This window comes from Citrus sinensis, chromosome 7 (genome assembly GCF_022201045.2).
Source record: "Citrus sinensis cultivar Valencia sweet orange chromosome 7, DVS_A1.0, whole genome shotgun sequence".
Taxonomy (NCBI): domain Eukaryota; kingdom Viridiplantae; phylum Streptophyta; class Magnoliopsida; order Sapindales; family Rutaceae; genus Citrus; species Citrus sinensis.
In genome coordinates this window covers 27,226,027-27,246,566 of record NC_068562.1, presented here as the reverse complement: position 1 = coordinate 27,246,566, position 20,540 = coordinate 27,226,027, and the positions used below count along the sequence as shown (strand labels likewise).

Here is a 20,540-nt window from a genome sequence, read left to right as displayed (position 1 = left end):
CCAATCATCAGGTCATATAAGGTGTTTAATTAGTTTCAGTATTTTTCTATGATACTTAATGAACCTTTACAATATTGATAATGGAGCCATTATGGACTCTTGGGCTTCAATTATTTAATCTTGACCGTTAATTTAATTTAGTGGATAAATAATTAATAACTTCATAATTAATAGATAATATTCAAGTTCACGGATGTAATTTTATTATTTTATAATTTCATAAATTTTTCCTAAATCATTAACAAAACTAAAAATTAAAAATGCCAATATACAGATTAATTTAAAGGTGTAAATTAAAAAATATCAATTATTCAATCTTCAACAATACATGTCAATTCAGATCCTTTTTGTCATCCATAATTGGAATAATATAATTTTGAATTATTAGCTTTATTCATTGTCTTTTTTCTTTTTTTTTTCCTTACTCATTAGCTAGATTGAGTTGAATTAATTTTTGCAATATTGATTAATCTAGCAATTGTTTTTTTTTGTTTTTGTTTGAGAAGAGATAATAATAAGAGGATAAACTAAGATTGATTTGTGTTAATATTAAAATAAATATATTTTAAAGTGAAATATAGAAGTTTCAATATACTATACTTGTTTCTTTTTTATTATTTTATCTTTAAAATACATTTTTATTATATTTGATAACTATTAAGTTTAAATTTTAAATAATTTAAATTAAAATATTATTCTAATTAAATTTTAATTTTATCGACTGTTGATTAAATCTAACAATACATATGCCCTGTTTCGTATTAAGGTACTATAGTTTTTAAGGTACAACTACTATAGAAAAAAACTGTAATTATGAAATAAAAAATAATAGTACGTAGTAGCTATATTTTTTAGAAAATTAATAAAGATATAATATAATTTTTTATTATATAAATATAAATTAAATTAGCTTAACTTTTAAATTACAACAATTAATATTTACTAAATACTTTATTATTATTAGTTACGGTTGTCAAACTTTGATTCCCAACGGGTCTATGATGATGCTTAGTTTCAACATAAAATGCTATCAATTAAACAATTCCGATTGTGAACCCCCAAAGCCTATAATTACTAACCCAACCCAGATTTGAATTTTCAACCCAAGCATGTCCAGCATCGCATTTGTAGTGCATAAATGGCTTCAAGCAATTTTTTTAACAAAATATTAAAACCATAAGCTTCCATTTAGTCTTAACATGCTTTTGGATTATTTCTTTTTCTAAATATAAAAATATTTCACGATAAAAAAGAGAAGCGTAAGCTACATTCACCAATAATTTGTAAGCCCATTATTATCTCTAACTAAAATCATCACAAAGCAAAATAAATAAATAACATGCGGCGGACAAATTCTGAACCAAGCGCTTCATTGGAGTGGGCTTGCCCAACTCATTTCACTTTTGGGCCTTTTCATAGTTAAATGCCCGTTTTTAATTCGTCTTAAATTATGTTTTTGAAACCTCTCAAATTTCTTATAAAAATCCCTTTACAAATTAATTCATTTCTTATTTTAAATAAAATTTAATTAAATACTTAAATAAATTATTTTTAAGTAAATTTTTGTACCCACCTAATTTTATAAATTTATATTTGTATTTTAAATTTTAATTAAAAATATTTTTTAAATATAAAAGTTTATAATTGTGACGAAAGAAATGTATAATAAAAAAATTAAAGATTTTAGGATTTTTATGCAATATATAAGGGTGGGCTGTGACAATGGATGTAATAAGAAAAAAGAATCATAAATGGTTGTTAATGAAGTTGAAGCTACCAAATATAGAGGATTTGGCATCAATTTATGCCCAATTACTCCACATATAGTTCCTCACTACACTCTTTTTTCAATTAAAATTTTTATTGTGAAAATATAATTTGATAATTACTTATTTGACCTTATTCTCTCTTCCTTCATCCCCTTCCTTCACCAAAATTTATTGTGATATATGAAGTAAATATTACATTTAACAAATGAAATCTTTCAAAAATTAACAAAGTCAGTCCTATTGTAATTTTAAACAAAATAAAAGGAACAATACCCATCACGCAACAATAAGAAAAGAAAAAGTCTTTGTATCATTTTAAATCTATTATAATTTCTTTTTTTAAATCTTAGACGCACAAACTTTTAACAATAACAATAGGTAAAACACAGTAATAAGTAAGAATTGATAATGTTGTATTAAAAAGTATAAGAAAAATAAAGTTGATTTACTAAAAAAGAATTAGAAAAAAGATAACATTAATTCACCTCTTAGAATCATAATTTTCAATGTACTCTCTAAAAGTATAAAAACTTTAATTTATCTTAAAATCTATTAAATTTAACCATTGATTAATATTGATTTAAAACATCACTAAAAGACTTTTCAAATGAAATTTTACTTATTATTTGAAAAGCCACATAAGCAAAAAAGTTTCAAAAAGCTATTCAAATAAAATTCTTCAAATAAGATTGTTCCTCTCTCTTTTCAATAAACTCATTTGAAGAATTTCATATGGAGAGCCTTTTGGAGTCTTCAACTTATTATTATATTATTTTTTGTTGTTTTATTCTTGAAGGAAGAGATATGTTATAATTGTTATTACTTTGCCGGATAAAAAAGTTTGATTAGAATAACATGAACATATTTTTATTTGAAAAGTCTTTTAAAGATGACTAATTTTTTCACTTTTTTATTTATAACATAGGTACGCAAATGAGTATTTAAAAAGTTAAATTAGAAGAATTTTTTGGTAAAGCTCTTAGTAAACTATTATAACATCCTAACTAGTTATAAAGTAGTGAAATAAGAAAGAATGACCAAACAACTATTGTTGGAGCGTATATCCTTTATTCCCCTTTTTTTGTGAAATAAGATTAATTAAACCTTTATCTGTAACATTGACAAAAATACCCTCTAATCCTTTAAAAACAAAATTTAAAATCTCAATAAAATAGAATAAATAGAAATTTCTACTTTTTTTTCTCTACCTCAAATTAAACTAACCAAAAAAATACATAATAAAATGAATTAAAATTAAAATTAAAAAAATCAAATAATTATGTGCATTAGCCAACAATCAATGTTACTATAATCAAAATTAGGTTTGTGAGACAATCAAAAGGTCAAAATCTCAAAAATTATTTGTTTCTCTCTTCTTCTTTCGTTTTCATCTTCTTCATTACTTTCCCTGTTTATCTTCTTCTTCATTTCCTTTTTTTTTCTTTTCTTCTTTATTTTCTTCGGTTCCTTTCTGTGTTTCTCTTCTTCTTCATTTTTTTTTCCTCTTTTCTTCTTTATCTTCTTTTTTCTTTTCCCTGTTCATCTTCTTGTTCGCTCCTTTTTTTTTTCCCTAATTGTTTCACTCATGAAAACTCCACAACCACTTTCAAATCTAGTTTTTGCAACCTTCACATTGGACCACTATTTAAAAATGAAACTTAATTTCTACAAATCAAAGTAAAAAAAAATCATAATCTTTATTTTCTTCTTAGAGAAACACTTGGTCTTCATCACAGTACTCCAATCAAAACCCTAATAAGCAAAAGTGGGGGTGGACATAAACCCGCAACCAATGGGTTTATCCAAACCCAAGCCAAATTAAATGGTTTGGGTTAGGTAAATTATGAAAATTGGTTAAATTTGGGTTATATATATATATACATTTCATTATAGATTGGCTAGGGTTTACCCATGGGCCATGAACAAAACCCCAACACTCAAACTTGTCAAGTGAAATAAATGAAAACAAAAACAAATAAGTGAAAGGTGATTATTAAATTGTTCACAGCGTGATCAATTGTTAACAATTAGAAAATAAAAGTAACATGTAAAAACAAATATGAATAAAATAAATGCTATTGTAAATAATTAAATGAGATGAAATTAGTATTTGATGAAATGAAATCATTTTTTTAATTTATGAACTCATATTATATTTATATAATTACTGCTTTTATGTTTCTAATAGTAATAAGAAAAACACCAAATCTATACTGTTGTTTCCGTATTTAAATCAAGAAAAATTATAGTAATAATGCTGAGATAGTTTTTGAGGGCATAGTTGCCTAGCCCATTGGAAGCAAATAATTAATAATGATGAGAAATGATACATCACCACTGATAAAATATATTGTGACAGAAATTATAAAGCCTTATTATAAATAAAATTAACATTTTGCGTGCTATATTGATACTGAATCATAAATAATACTCTGTTTTTTATTTGGATGGGATTTATTGACATTAATCCTCCATCCTGAAATTCATGAGCAATCAACTTATGGAAAAAAAAAACCCCTATTTGATAGAAAATTATCATCTCAATAATTATAAGTCAAAGGATACATTTTTTTAGTTAAAGAAATTTTATTATTTTAACTAAATGGCACTCACATAAGTTGTTTTTTCTTTCTTTCTTTCTTTGAATTTACCTGTTGATGTCATGTTTGTGAAAGTTTATTATTAGAGTTTACATTCTTATTTATTGAGAATTAATGATTTTTGTGATTAACTTTATTTTAATTTTTTAGTATTCTGTAATTTAAGGATTAAGTTATTGTAAATTTTATTATTTATAAATTTTATCCACTATATTTTTTTCATATTTTAGTAACAATTTAATAATTAATAACAATTAATAATTATTATAATTTTTATATAATTAAATTTATCAAAATAAAAATATTTTGATAATAAAATTCAAACCAAACCAAAACCAGACCCAAATATTTGGGTTGGGTTGAAAATATTCGTGTTGGTTTGAGTTGAACCCAAACTTTTATGGTTTGGTTTGGGTTGACTTAAAACCCAATCCAAACCAACCCATGCCCACCCTTAAGCAAAACCCACTCAAATTGACAACATAAAATTTTCAAAACATGCCTAGCAGAACTGTTAAGTGTGGCTATGCCAAGCAAGCCCATGGCCGCGCGTGACGATGCCAGGCGAATGGCCGTTGATAATTTCAATGATTAGTTTGGTTTTAGGTTTATCGGTGAATTTAGGAAGCAGCTAGGGTTTGTTTAAAGGAGCAAATGAAATAAAATTAAAAAATAATTATCATTATAAAAAATTTATTTTATACTAATGCCTAAAATCTATTTTAAGTAGGGATAGTAAATTGTGGGGTTGGGCTAGGTTTTTCTATGCTCATGTTGAGGAACGTATATGGGCACGGATCGATTCTATTGTGGGTTTGGCCTAGGCTAAAATTGGGCTCGGGTTTTTGCTTATTTTTTAATTGTTGTGAATTTTTAATGAGTAAATAATTAATAAGTTGTTCTAATTAATGATGCATTAAAGAAAATGACTATTTCAAAATAAAATAATAAACAAAAAAATGAAGTGAATGAACAATTGTTTAATATTTGATTTGCTAATTCAAGTTCCCTCTTAATTAATTAAGACTTAAGAATGAGTTTAGTATTATAATTTAGGGTTTTTGGATCATCACTGATTTAAGAATTGGGGATTTAATTTTTTTATTTTTATTTAAATTTATAAAAAAATAGAGGACTAGCCCTAGTCGAGACATTCTATTTTTAATCTCTTATTCATGCCCTCATGTGGAGGATCGAGCCTAAGTCTACGGGCTTGGCTTGGGCCCTTTTGCTAACCGTAATCTTAAGAAGAAGTAAAAACATAAATTTGTTTTCATAGAAAATATAAAATTATAAATTATCAAATTGGGGGCAAGGTGAATTTTATTAAAAAATTATGGTGGATATTGAAATTATTGAAACATTAGGGTGTGATGGAAATTAACTTATATAAAATTGCACAAAAGATTTTTTTTTATAGATTTTTTAGCTAGTTGACCATAATGTAGAATTCGATCTCTTTAGATGTTAAAAGTAACATAAGATAATGGTAAATGAGGTGTAAATAAAAGTTTTCACACTTTAAAGGTAAATTAAAAATTGTCATTGTCATTAAGGGCGAGTTGAAATTTATCTAAAAAAAATGAAAGAGAAAAAAATTAGTTTAGAATTTGACTATTGTTACCGCTGAGAGAAAAGTAACTAATCAAAGATAATTTTATGATTTTTAAAATTAACGAATTATAATAATAGGTTATAATTTAATAATTATTGTAATTAAAAAAATGGTGTTAAAAACTTTAAAAGAAAATTTTTTACGGTGAACTTTTATGGCATGATGATTAATTTGAACATATGATTTATACTTTAAAAATTAAATTAGAGTATTCTAGAAAATGACATTTAAAAAGTGTATTATAAGGGTTTAGCGTGGTGTTAAAACCTAAAAGCTCGACTCTTCCCGTGTTTCGGTTGTCCCCTCAAAATTTCGGGCTAGCGACTTCCATATTAACCTATTGGGCTTAAGTTTATCAATTCCAAGGCCATTGTGGATATTGCTGGATCAATGGGGTCATTAAGAAAGGGTCTGTTTTTTTGTGAAACCGTGAAAATTCGAGCCTAATTTATATATTCCATTTTCCTGCACCTTTTTATCAACCAATATTTTTTGCTCGCCCACTGCATCGGCTTAAAGGATTACAAAAATTTCTAGTTTCCTTTACTTTTATTTTTCATTGTCTTTTTCCACTAAATTTCTGGTTTCTCCAAGAATATTTTCCTTGATAGTTGTATCTGTCTGCTTTACTCAGTTATTATTCGATAATCGTACTTTCCTGAGCCCTTGCAATAATTTCAAACTTCTTGTTAATTTTTTCTACATTTAAATTCACTTGGGTCACTGAAACTTTGATAGCCTAGCCTAATTTATTTTTTTTCCACTCTTGTTTCTATAAGAATATTTTCCTTTTTAGTTATATCTATCTGTTTTATCCAGTTGCTATTTGATAATTGTACTTTCCTTGGCCCTTACAATAATTCCAAACCTATTGTTAATTTCCTCCACATTTGAATCCACTTGGGTCATTGGGAGGGGCCATTTTTTGTGAAATTGAGACATCTTGGCCCAACTTATTTATTCCATTGTCCTGCACCATTTTTCCTTCCAATATTTATCTATATTTATTGCATTGATTGAACGGTTGCAAATATTTTCAATTTGCTTTTACACTATATTTCTCGTTTCCACAAGAATCTTTTTCCTTCCAATTGTATCTGTTCGCTTTACTTAGCTACCATCCAATAATTGTACTTTCCTGGGTCCTTGCAATAATTCAAAACCTATTGTCAATTTCTTCCACATCTAACACGTTTATTTAGGCCATCGAGAAGGGGACAAACCGTACTACAAATGTATGGTATCACAGCTGGATTCAATTATTAGATTTAACCTACAGTTGTCACCAGAATTAAATTTAATAACTGAATCCAGCTGTAGTACTATACAACTGTGACACCATAACTAGACCCTCGAGAAAGGGGTTGTTTTCTGTCAAATCTTGACATCTTGGCCTAATTAATTTATTCCATTTTCCTGCACCAATTTTTCTTCCAATATTTTATCTAAACGGTTGAAAATATTTTTAATGTCTTTTTTCCATTATATTTCTCGTTTCTACAAGAATCTTTTCCTCGTCAGTTTTATCTGCATGATGGCTTTGGCTAAGTTACGTTAAACGTAACTTACGCTAGATACAGCAACAGTACTAGTGATGAGACTTGTCACTGTTGCTGTGCCTGGCGTAAGTTACGTTTAACGTAACTTAGCCGGCTCCCTACATGATTTACCCAGCTACTATCCAATAATTGTACTTTTTGTGGGCCCTTGCAATAATTCAAATCCAATTGTCAATTTTCTCAACCTTTTAATCCACTTGAGCCATTAAGAGGGGCTATTATTTTTGAAACCTTGGCCTAAGTTATTTATTCCATGTTCCCGGACTTTTTCGTCCAATATTTATCCATAGTTATTACATTAGCTGTACGGTTTAAAATATTTAATGTCTTTTTTTTCACTATATCTCTCATTTCTACAAGAATCTTTTCCTTTTTAATTATATATCTATTTGTCTTATCTAGCCAATAATTGTACTTTCCTGGGCCCTTGTAATAATTCCAAACTTATTGTCAATTTTTCCATATCTGAATCCACGCGGGCTATTGGGGGCCTATTTTTTGGGGAAACCGTGACACCCGGGCCTAATTTATATATTTCATTTTCTTGGACCATTTTTCCTTCCAGTGTGTGTCTTTGTATATTACATCAGCTAAATGGTTAAAATATTTTATGAGTAATGATATAGTCACAAACTCTTGTACAAAATTATTTTGTACAAACTGATGTGGCATTATAAGATTGGTTGAATTAAATATTACTTGGCCCAGATGATTTGTTTTTATTAATTTATATTTTTATTCAACCAATGAATTAATATCACGTCAGTTTGTACAGAATAAATTTATACAAGAATTTGTAGCTGTATCATTACTCATATTTTAATGTCTTTTTTCCACTCCATTTCTCGTATCCACAAGCGTCCTTTCCTTTCTAGTTGTACGTATCTGTTTTACCCAACAACTATCTGGTAATTGTATTTTCCTGAGCCTTTGCAATAATTCCAAACCTATTGTCAATTTCTTCCACATGTGAATCCACTTTGGTCATTAAGAGGAGCTTTTTTTTTTTTTTTTTTGTGAAACCACGACAAATTTATTTATTCTATTTTTCTACACCATTTTTCCTTCTAATATACAGTTACAAATATTTTCAATTTATTTTTTCACTATATTTCTCATTTCTGCAAGAATCTTTTCTCTTTCAATTGTATCGGTCTGTTTTACCCACCTACTATTCGATAATTGTACTTTCTTGCCCCTTTGCAATAATTCCAATCCTATTATTGTCAATCTCCTCCACATCTAAATCCACTTGGGGCATTGAGAGGGTGCTATTTTTTTTTTTTGAAACCGTGACAGTCTGGCCTAATTTATTTATTTCATTTTCTTTCACCATTTTTCCTTCCAAAATTTATCCATAGTTATTACATCGGCTGAATGGTTAAAATAATTTTAATGTCTTTTTTCCACTGCATTTTTCGTTTCTACCATAGTCTTTTCTTTCTAATTGTATCTATTTTGTTTCACCCAGCTAGTATCCGATAATTGTATTTTCCTGGGCCTTTGCAATAATTTCAAACTTATTGTCAATTTCCTTTACAACTGAATCCACTTAGGTCATGTTTGGTGTTGAGTGTTAGAAAATGTATATTTATAAAGAAGAAAATCATCATTTTACATTTCAAGTCTTACTAACAATCCTTACTTTTATGTATTTAAGGTTCTTGTAATTTAATTATGTGTGTTTTATTTTAATTAAGTATTTTGTGTATTTTAGGGGCATCATAATTATTTCACAATAAACGAGGGATCAAACGGCAAAACAAACATCACTTTTGAACTCAAGACGGTCGAAAACCTTAGGAGGAGCATAAAAGGTAAAATGACACTGTTCACATGTACGGTACTATTTAAATGTACGATACTATTTACATTACTGTTCACATAGACGGATCAATGACGTGGCATTAACCGATGATGTGGCATTGACTGATGAGGTGTCATGATCCTGTTGGACTAAAATTCTTATGTACTGTTTATGGTGACGTGGCAGCATATTAGTGGACAAAAAAATGCACGTACAGTATATGCAACGCATGAGATTATTTTCAACCAAACCGCGTTGCTGTTCAAACCGTGTTACTGTTCAAATCGTGTCATTGTTCAAATCGTGTTACTGTTCACGCATACTGTTGACGCGTACTGTTAACTAATGACCTGGTGCAATCCTGAGCGTCCAAACTGTTTTTAATTCGATGACCATGATTTACTCAATGTATCTATAAAAATGAGACATCTCCCCCTAATTTGGCAGCTCTGAATCCATTTTTGGACTCTATTTTCTGTAATTCATTCTCTATCTTGTATTTTCTATGAATTTTAATAAATTCCTATTTTGCCCCTAGTTCAATTATGAATATCTAATTTTCTTTCAAACTTGGGTTGAATGTAAAGTCTCAACATGTGTCATGGGCTTTATTTGGTAAATTTATTTTCTCTTCCCCTCTAATTTTTGTGGATGTTTTGACTTTTCGTTAACAAATAATAATAATCTTGTCTAGTACCGCCCTGGTTTCACCGGCTCCCTAGTACAAGGTTATTATTATTTGGCACGATAAGCCCTTAGCACCATATTGATTAGAGTGTGGTTCATGAGGAGTGGATTCCCCCCTCATGATTTAATTGGTATTAATAAAGAATATTTAGCCCATGGTGCATGTTGATACAGATCCAGATACCCAAGTATGTCATTTCAATAGATTTCTCTTCAATTTATTCTCGTCATTTCAATTCTAATTTTAGAATTTATTCTCGCCATTTCAATTTCAATTTTAGGATAATCTAAGTCATTGTCACCACAAAATCCAACCACCTGATACAAAATTAATTCTACATATAATTAAAATCTACATCCTCGTGGGATCGACACTCGTCACTATTAGTCTATTCTGCAATAGATTCGTACACTTGCGAGTTCAATAAAATTTGCACAACATTTGGTTTGTAGAAAAGAAATGAGAGAAAGAGAGAAGAAAGGAATGGAGAAAAGTAGTGAAATTAGATTTTATTGTTTGGTTTTATATAAAATTTAACAAAGAAAAGAATTATAATTTTTTCTTTAGACTAATTTACCATTTACCTTAAATATTTAATTATTTATATTAGTAATAAAAAATATATATAAAAAATAAAATGACGGTTCGGTAGCCAGTGGTGAAGATCCAGCGACTTACCGGTGATGTCCGGTGGGATTCCGACGACGTCTGGTGGGATCCGGTAACGTCCGACGGTGGTCCGGCGAAGTCCGGCGTCATTCCGGCAACATTCGATGGTGGTCTGGTGTGGTCTGACGACTTTCCAGCGCTAGTCCGGTGATTTTCTAGCGGTGATCAATTTATAATATTAAATTAATAAAATAAAATTAGAAATAATAATTATTAATGACATTAAACAAGGTGAAAAGTTGAAGGGTAATTTTAGAATTTTAATTTCTAATATAAGAGGAATTTAAATTCTACACTACTTGGTGTGGAATTCAAATTTTACATTATGATGGATATTAAATTCTAATGAAAATTAAATTCTTATATATTTTATCAAACTAAACAATGGAAATAAAAAGTGTATTTAAATTATTTTCCTCTCCTCTATTCTCTCCTTCCAACCAAACACTATTTTAGGTCATTCAGAGGGAGCTATTTTTTTGTGAAACCATGATAGCCTGGCCTAATTTATTTATTCTATTTTTCTGCATCATTTTTTCTTTCCAATATTTATCCACATTTATTACATCGATTGAACGGTTGCAAATATTTTCAATTTGCTTTTCCACTATATTTCTCATTTCTACAGGAATCTTTTCCTTTTCAGTTGTATCCGCCTGTTTTATATCTAGCTATTATCCGATAATTTTACTTTTCTGAGCCCTTGCAATAATTGTGATTTATTATCTTGAATAATTAATATTTTACGTATTAAACTATTATTTTATTAGATATTAAATGATTATTTTTAATTTTAATTTTTTTACTTTATTAAAAATTATTTCATAATTAATGAAAAAACTCAAGTCCGGCCTGTCCAAATTTATACGAACTTTTAAATTTCTTAGGCGTAAAAAAGCTCGGCCAAGCCCATAATCAATCTTTCTGCCTTAGTAACTGCTTTGAGCCAAAGTCCATGAGCCAACAACTTTTGATCAGCACTTTACCTTGCTGCTAATGTTCGGCTGTTACATTTCAAATACAGTAATGTCAGATAAATTAATAATTTTAATTAAAAAATAAAATTCTTCGATCCTAATTTGAGTAAAGGCGAAAAATTAATAATTTCATTAAATCCATAAGATAATTAATTTTTAATCCCTTATACTCTAATGAAAAATTAAAATCAATAATTACTCAAATATAAAATTAATGATAAATAAAATACAAAATTTATAAATATTTTCTTACAACTTTAATTATTCGATTTCAATTCTCAGTAAAAATTGTACTTTTTTGGTCCCTTGCAATAATTCCAAACCTATTGCCAATTTCCTGCACATCTCACTAGATAAAGAAAATTTTAATTCTGCAAGGAATTGGATACGATATGATTCCTTAAATTGCTTGCAGTGGAATAAAAGTGGGGATTATTAATAAGAAATAAGGTTGGGTGAATAGCCATTGCCTTTATGTGAGGACTGGGAGAGGGAAATAGCATGGTTCTTACGGTTATTCAGAAATGGGCTCAGTGCCCATTAAGATTTAACACACAATGGTCACAGATGCTGGTTGCCTTGATAAAAAAACTACATCACATACATTTTATTTGGCAAATTCAGAATTGATTCACATTTTTTATTTATCGAAATCATCTATATGAAGCTATGCTTATCCAAAATAACTACATCACATTCATTTTTTTTTTTCCTACTCCCCTTCTCGTTGTCCAAAATAACCATCAAAATGGTTGGTGGGTTTCATTGATCGAAAGAAAGAATGTACGCATTCATAACATAATTTTATTTAAAGAGACATATGACAATAATAAGATATAATTATTGTAAAACAAACATATTTTTAACTTTATAAGCATATCATCATTACTCTATTTAGGAAAAAAAACTCTTTTATTCAAAGCAACATACATAAAATTAACTTCCTACTTCCCTATAAATATGCTAGGGTTAGAGGAAGCATAAGCCTTGATGCTAGGTTCTTGTTCAAATTTATCCATGTCCTCCTTAAACATTACCACCCATGCTTCTATTCCTTCACCATCGCTTGTGCTTGATAAAATTGCAAAATCAAGTAATAAAAAGGGCCCGACACTAAACCAAACAGGCTTCCCCCAACCAAAATCAACTTCATAACAAGGCAATCCAACCACACTAGTTAAAACAAACGACCTTGAATCCTCCCATGTTTCTTCCATATCCTTTATGAAACCTAAGTGCTCATTACTATGCATCACTTCTCTTCCCATTCTCTTTGCTTTGATCACTTCTCTTACTAAACTTGCTACCTCTATGGCATCATTCTCGGCTAGTGACCATTCTGCCCTGGCAAACCAAAAAATGTTACCCATGCACCGTGGAATCATCGGTGGATTCGTCTTGTTACGCACATTCATAGTATAATACATAGCATGAGAATACAACTTGTTATGAATTTCCCTCTTTCTTTCCCGAGCAATAGCAATGAAGGCACCCCAAATGAGTGCTGATGCAACCCCGAATCGTGTCGCTTGTAAACTATCATCAAAATTATTACCCATTAGCTCTTTATTCATCTTCTCCTTTAGAGCAGCTATTTTCTTGCCATCAAACAAAAATCTTTTGAACACAATGTTGCATGAAGATTGTGGGCTTGTGAATTGATACGGCTGGGGAAAATTTACCGGCGGAAACAAAGAGGTGCAATCTAAAACGAAATTGTTATTGCAAATATTATCATTATCATTAATCACCCCACGAGTGATTTCACCCCACATTTTCATGAAGTTGAAGATTGCCGAACCGTCGGCCACTCCATGAGAAAAACAAACACCAATTGCCATTTCACCGCTGTTGAACAAATTTACTTGGACAGCCAAAAGTTCTCTTTCAGAAATATCTAACTTCAATAACTGGGGACTAGGTGGGATTAATTGTTGTAGCAGCTCCATATCTGGTGGTTGAAGAAACTTTGATATATCACAGCCAACATTAGCATCAATAAATGCAGCCCCATGGTCATTGCAGTCGACTGAAAAGCTATCAATCAATCGTCCAGCAAAAGGGTCGTAGTGCGTTAATGATTTTGCGAGAGACTGCTTCAACAAATCGGATTTTTTTCTGAGATCTTGCTGTTTGCAATTGGTCGAGTAGAAGAAAACAAGGGGCGCGTAAAGTTTAGAACACAATTGATCAGGCAATGAAAGCTTATAGGTTCTGAGATGTTTTGGTGTTGGAGATGAAGGTTTGATTGCTTCGGTGGAAATGATTTGAACATCAGAAGTGGCAGTTTTTATACTTCTTTTTGTGAAGATTTGGATATTATTGGTGACCAACTTGGAAGCAGTGATTCGGAATATGTTTTTGAGTATCACTGCCATTTTTACTCTTTGAGAATTTCCCCAAGTGACTGTGAGTGGCGGATTGTGTTTCCAAATCTGTTGTATATATGGGAGTTTCCAGCAAAACTAGTTATCTACAAAATAAAGATAAATGATTATTTAATTCTTATATTTTGAGTTAAATATTTGTTTAGTTTTTATATTTTAAAAAATATCTCAAAACACCTCTTCAATTAAATATGTTACATTCTTATTCTTTTTTTCTTTCTTTTTATAATAATACTCTTTCAACAATATTCGTAACATTAATTAATTAATTTATAAATAAAAAATTAATCAGCAAATTAATCAATATATATCAATGTGTACTATAAGAAATTTGACTTTTTAAGACAATTTTTTTTACAACAATTTCAAACTATTAGTCTAGTTCTAATTTATATTATATTTTCTAACCAATAATTCTTATTTTGGGATGCATTAATTGGTCATTGATTCAACTTTTTGTGACAAATATTACATTGGTATCCATTCAATCAGAATACTACTTCTGGGATCCAGATCTAATATTATCTATGAGCCTTTAGACTTTGTTGCTAGGCTTGATTAAAGAACACAATCATAGTTTTAACATTATTTTGGTATATCAGCTGGAAAACCTTTAATATGCTTTGCATCGATCTGGTAACAACGCCACGTACTAAACTAATTCTTATTTGTCAAGAGCATATTAAAGTTAAAATTATTAAATCTTCTTAAAACACATCCATCCTTCGATCTTATTTCCTACTGGTATCAGAGTAGCTTTCACAAAAATCATCGGATTGGTTTAATAAAGCTTATCAACAAAATGTTTTAACTATTGAGGATGGGTTTTATCATTCTGATCCATTTCAGGCAATTTCAAAGATTTTCCCGAAAGGCTGGTTTTTCAAACCATGGGATATATCTAAACCCCAGTCTTTCTACCAAAGCTAAACCATAAACCCTAAACCCTATATATATATATATATATATATAGTGAAAAAAATTCCCTCCAAACAATTAATTATCAGTTGTGACAAAAAAAATGTGATGATGAAAAATAATTAGAGGCGACAAAAAATTATCAACTAAAAAAAAGTATAAATTTGGTGAAATAAGCTATGACAAAAATATTAGTCTCCAAAATTATTTTGGCTTTCTCTAAATTATGCACCCAAATTTTTTGTCACAAATAATTCTATAGTGACAAAATCTTAAAAATAGTAATTGAATATTTTGTTTTAGTTATTACTGTACTTTTTGACCAAGTTATTTTGTTTTTAAAACACATTTATTTGCTATTTGATTCTTATTCTTTTGGTGAACATAATGACGTTCGTTATGCAGAGACATCGTATTTTTAGCACTAATAAATTCCTGCAAATTTTAACATTCTTGGATAGTTTATCATCTCTTATAACGAAAAATATGTGTAACAAAATGTAGTCGTCAGTGACATTAATATTTTGTAGCTAAAAGAATTGTGTAAATTTGTTCAATAATTTGAGACACAAGTATTAGTCTCGCAAACTCTTTTAGTTTTCAATAATTTAGAGACTTCACTTTTTTTCAAGGATTTTTTTTAATTCTCCTATTTACGCTAGTCTTCAATAATTTAGAGAGTTCACTTTTTTGCACGGATTTTTTTTTTAAATTCTCCTTTTAACACTTGCCTATTAATAGGAGAGAATTTAAAGTCTTAATTTTCCCTTACCTATTAATAAGAGGAAAACTAAAGTCTTAACACCAACTTTTAGATAGCGGTAGAACTTGAACTTGCGCCCCTCAACTTTCATGATAAATTGTTCTGGATAATTAGATATAGTTAGTAAACTAAAAAATTATAGCATATAGTTTTGTCTTGACTTATAAATATTTTTTAACTTGTTAAATCTTCTATTTCATTAAAATTTAATTTTGATTTTTTATTATTTACAAAAGAACTGAAACTGTTCCTCTTTTTTAAAATTTAATAAAAAAATTCTCTGGAAATTTAATTTACGTTTTTCATTTTTTAATTTTAGTTTTCTCCCTTCTAAAATATTCAGTTATTAACATGCTAAGTTTTTATAAAACAGAAAAAAAATGAAGCAGAATTAAAACCCTAAAAAAACTAATACAAAAATAAATAAATAAATAAATAAAGTTCTCAAGTCTTTTTCTCGTTTAGCTTTGCCTCTCTATTTCAAATCTTTATTATTATTATTATTATTTTCCTGCAACTTGATCAGTTCAAGAAATCCAAGTCGAAAAAAGTTGGTGTGAAGCTGCAAAATGCCAAGGAAGATTGGACGAGCAGCATTCATCTCGTCCTAGGAAGATGAATAGAACTTGATCAGTTCTAATCTCAATCGCGCTAAATATTTGAACTTTTTTTTTCCTTCTTTTTTTACTTATTGGGTAAAAACCAATAGGAAGCACATGGAAGATGTTAGGCTATGGAGAGGCAGGGGACAAGAGGCATAAGGCTAACAGAGGGTCGCGTTCGGTGTTTTTCGATATTGAGTTGCAGGTTGATAACAATGAGAAGATGGCATGCATTTTTGAACTCAGCTAATTTAATTTTGATTACTTTAGTTGTGATTGTATTAAGTGAAATTCAGATTTTTTTTTTCAGTTAAATTAGGAATCGAAATTCTTTGTTCTATTATTTTAATGTGTTATCCATATCAAATGTTTGCTAAAATTCCTAAGAGAAACTAATAGAATAAAAACAGAGAATATATGCGAATCAAGGAAGGAATTGGAAGCAAGGTTGGTGAGTTTTGAGAAACGTTTTCGAACTTTGTTAGAGATGACTTTACTTTTCAATTTTGGGCAAATTCCTTAATTTCCTGAAGAAAATGACAAGTCGTTCAAAGTCATCATTTACTGCAGTATGTCTCAGCAAACTAAAGGAACAAGAACAAACTTAAGGAAGTTAATTGAAGCATTCACGAGACTAACGACCATTTTCCTTCGTGTAATGTTAGTTTTGTTTTTCTTTTATAGTGGAATTTTATTTTTAGATTATTTGATTTTTATACTTTTTATATTTTTGATTTCTCTGTGATAATTATACTTATTAACATTTTCCACTTAAAGTTATTGGGTTTAAGATTACGTGCTCCAGCTGCCGATAACAGCTTGCCACAAGGAGCAAAACTAGTTACTTAAACTTTTCTAATACGATATAAAGTCGTAAAATAACAAAAGTAAAATAATAATATAAAAATTTGTATAAATTTTTATGTTACTTTTAAGTTTAATATAACAAATTATTTTCCATTAATATTCTCAAGAATAATGTTGTAAGAATATTATTATAAATTAAAAGAAAAAGTAAGGATATAAATGTAACATATTCAACAGTAAGGTGTCTTGAGTTATTTTTTAAAATATAAAGATTAAACAAACACTAGGTGAACTTCAATAAATTATTTCAACAATAATAATAAATATTAACCGCTCCCTCTTTGTATACTCCGTATGGTTTTATTTTATTTTTAAAATTTATTTTGTATGGTTAATAGGGGTATAATTTCTCATCATGAAAATTAAGATTCATAAATTGGGATAATAACATCTGGATAATCGATTTTACACCAATTTCTTACGGAAAGAAATAGTTTATTTATTTGTATCAAGTAAACCCCTGACTTATCGGGGTGAAAATTTGTGACAAGACTTCTGAATTGCTCTAAAATGAAGTAATTATTAGCCGGGTTTGAAGATTGGTTTGGTGCGAAGATGGGATTTCAAGAAAGTAGCAAATAGTTGCAGCACTAAAGGCGTTTCAAGTAGCGGTTACAAACAATAAAGACCAGTAATGCTCGTAATGGGCATTATTTCAAAAATAGTTATCTGTTCTCACATTTATTTCAATTTTTGTGTTTGTGTTTCTGTGCTTGTTTTTGTAAATATGAACATTACTTATTCGTTAATGGTCCTCACTCCATATTTTATAAGGAGCCGGCTACTTTGTACCCGTGATTCCGAATCGCCCAATTTTGTTTTTAACAAACCTGCCGTTGGATATTATCTATCGGATGAAAAAGAGACACACAGACAAGTCAAAGTAACCTGACGAATAGGTTCAAAGCCGGTCACCAAAAATTGTGCAGGTGCGGGGTAGGCAATAACAAGTAAATGGTTAGAAACAATGATCACATTGGTCAATGCAAGAACTCATTACATGCAAGTCGTCGTTACATGCCAATTACCGTTGGAATAAATTTCATTGTGAAAATAATTTATGATAGCAAAAAGCTGGGTCCATGAGGAAAATAGCCAGCTCCCTAACCACAACTTAGTGAGTTGAAAAGAACTGCAATTTTCTTTTGGGGGGACGGGGGAATAGAAGGATATAAATTAGGGAAAGCGTATAAAGTAGTGTAAATTTCATCAGTGGCCCGATTGTTCCTGCTCTCGCACGAACTTCTTCCCAATCAGGTCAATCCGAATCTTCCAAATTGCCTTAACGATTTGCAACAACGGCTGTAGATGAGTCCAGTTCAGCTCCTTCCCCTCGCGAAGATTAAGAATGACCATCTCAGAACGACCGCTGGCGGCTTTAATTTGGATCCGATGGAGCGTGATGGCAAGCTCTTGCGGGAGGTAAGCGCCTAGCGTAATGTCAAAAATGTATCTAATTTCATACTTTATTTGAGGCGATTTAAAATCCCTGTACACGAGGTTTACAAACATATGTGTACTTGGATGATTCACACACACACACACACACACACACACACACACACACACACACACACACACAGATATATAGTCATGTAGGCTTTTCAATTAATGAAAAAACAAGAAGAAACAAAACAAACGGAAGTAGCTGCAAATGCTGTCCGAATAGGATAGTTTGAAGGCCGAAGCAAAAAAATGTAAGATGATAACTTCTTAACTGCAATCCTTATTTAGGGCCGAGGTTTTTTAAGAATATATTTCTTGTTGCAGTGGACTTACAAGAAAAAATTTTTGGAGCTGCAAGAACTTGTCATTTTGATAATTGAAGCTGAGGCAAATTTTTCAATTTAAGTCGGTGGTAGTAATTGAGTTTAGAGAAAGAAGTAACTTGCAAAGCTTTGTTTTATGTTTTGGGGTTCGCTTAGTTAGTAATTTTTTATATAAACTTGTTTGTAAATCAACCTCCTCAAGTGAATTGACAGACAAAGGGGGGAGTCAATTATACAAAGTTTTTGTACTAGCAAGCCAGTCCTGGCACTTTAGAGTGATATTTGTATGTTTTAAATTCAATTTTACTGCAGGAATCTGAGATGGGAAAATAACCTCCCGCGAAGCTTTGACTGACCAAACGTTGGAACCGTTTTACGGAGTTCTTCAGCAGCACAATAACAGTAAGGTTTTTAATTCATGGCTAATTCAATATCAGAGGAATTGGTACCTGATTTAATGACAGTCCATTTATTATTTGAATGCAATTAGGAGAACATGTGTATGTTGATAATTTTTGTTATACTAAATTGTGACCGGACTACCACATATGAATACTATTCTATTGCTAAAGAGGAGATATGCTATACCATGCTTGATGTTGTTATGATGTCACATATTTAGAGGGTATGACAGACAAAGTTTTTGTGAACATATGTATCTGTGATGTGCTGGGGTTTACAAGCCATATCAATTGTTAAAGTAAGCTGGTTGGTGATGTTGGGGGAGCGATTGCTCTGGTTGTAGTGTTTCATAAATATGTGTGGGATTTGCCTGCTGTAGATGAGGATATGTTGAGGTGAATATGAAAAGTGTCTTTTTTATTAAAAATTTTCCAAGAGTGAAGGGCAAATGTAATTGCAGTGCTGACGTGATTCAGCCATTGCGCATCATAATGTTGAAGGTCTGGAAGTTCGTAAGCAGAGTGAAGATGAATGATTGAAGCTCCTAAAGCTCTCTTTGGACAAGTATAGTGGTGTTGATAATTGACACGTTATTAGAAGCTGCAGTAATAACAGAAGGAATTTGTAGGCGGCAATTTGATTGCAGAGTTAATGGCAAGCGTGCAAGCAGCTGTTTATGGAAGTGAGAATCATGTGATGCTCAAACACTGATCCCGCGAAATTGTAGAATATAAAGTATCTAAGCATGAGCAGCAGCAACAGGCAAGGAAGCAAGTTACAGATTCATGAATGTTATTCTTCATTTTAATCTGGCACTTATCACTTGTGGGATAAAACAAAATATTGAGTAGCGTGTGCATTTGCAAACATGTATCTGATGTTAAGCTACTTAGAAGGGTGCATCTTTCTGTCCTTGGCACTGTTACATCAACTCATTCGAATTTTTTTTTTATCACCTTCAAAAGATGGGCCATTTTGTGTAGAGGACTATACTCGCACTGTTATTCAGTTCCGATAAATGTAGTGAACTACATTGTCAAGTAATTTACTAGTAAAATAATAAAGTTCAGTTTGGTATTCTGCTCTCTTTCCTGATGTTTTTGGCTGTTAAAATTTTGTTTACTCAATTTTTAAGTCCATTTAAATTT

At 30.1% G+C, this 20,540-nt stretch overlaps 1 protein-coding gene and 1 long non-coding RNA gene across 2 annotated transcripts; one reads left to right on the top strand and one right to left on the bottom strand.

The window, feature by feature from the left end:
• Positions 1-12,524: 12,524 nt before the first annotated feature.
• On the bottom strand, positions 12,525-14,173 carry LOC107175019 (stemmadenine O-acetyltransferase-like). Its single transcript, XM_025094152.2, has one exon. It carries the CDS (start codon positions 14,060-14,062, stop codon positions 12,629-12,631), a length of 1,434 nt encoding a protein of 477 aa, XP_024949920.2. The 5' UTR covers positions 14,063-14,173; the 3' UTR covers positions 12,525-12,628.
• Positions 14,174-18,281: 4,108 nt separating this feature from the next.
• Positions 18,282-20,469, top strand: LOC102629038 (uncharacterized). Its single transcript, XR_008056370.1, has 3 exons — positions 18,282-18,643; positions 19,303-19,392; positions 19,853-20,469. It is a non-coding gene; the product is annotated as an uncharacterized LOC102629038 (long non-coding RNA).
• The last annotated feature ends 71 nt before the right edge of the window (positions 20,470-20,540 follow it).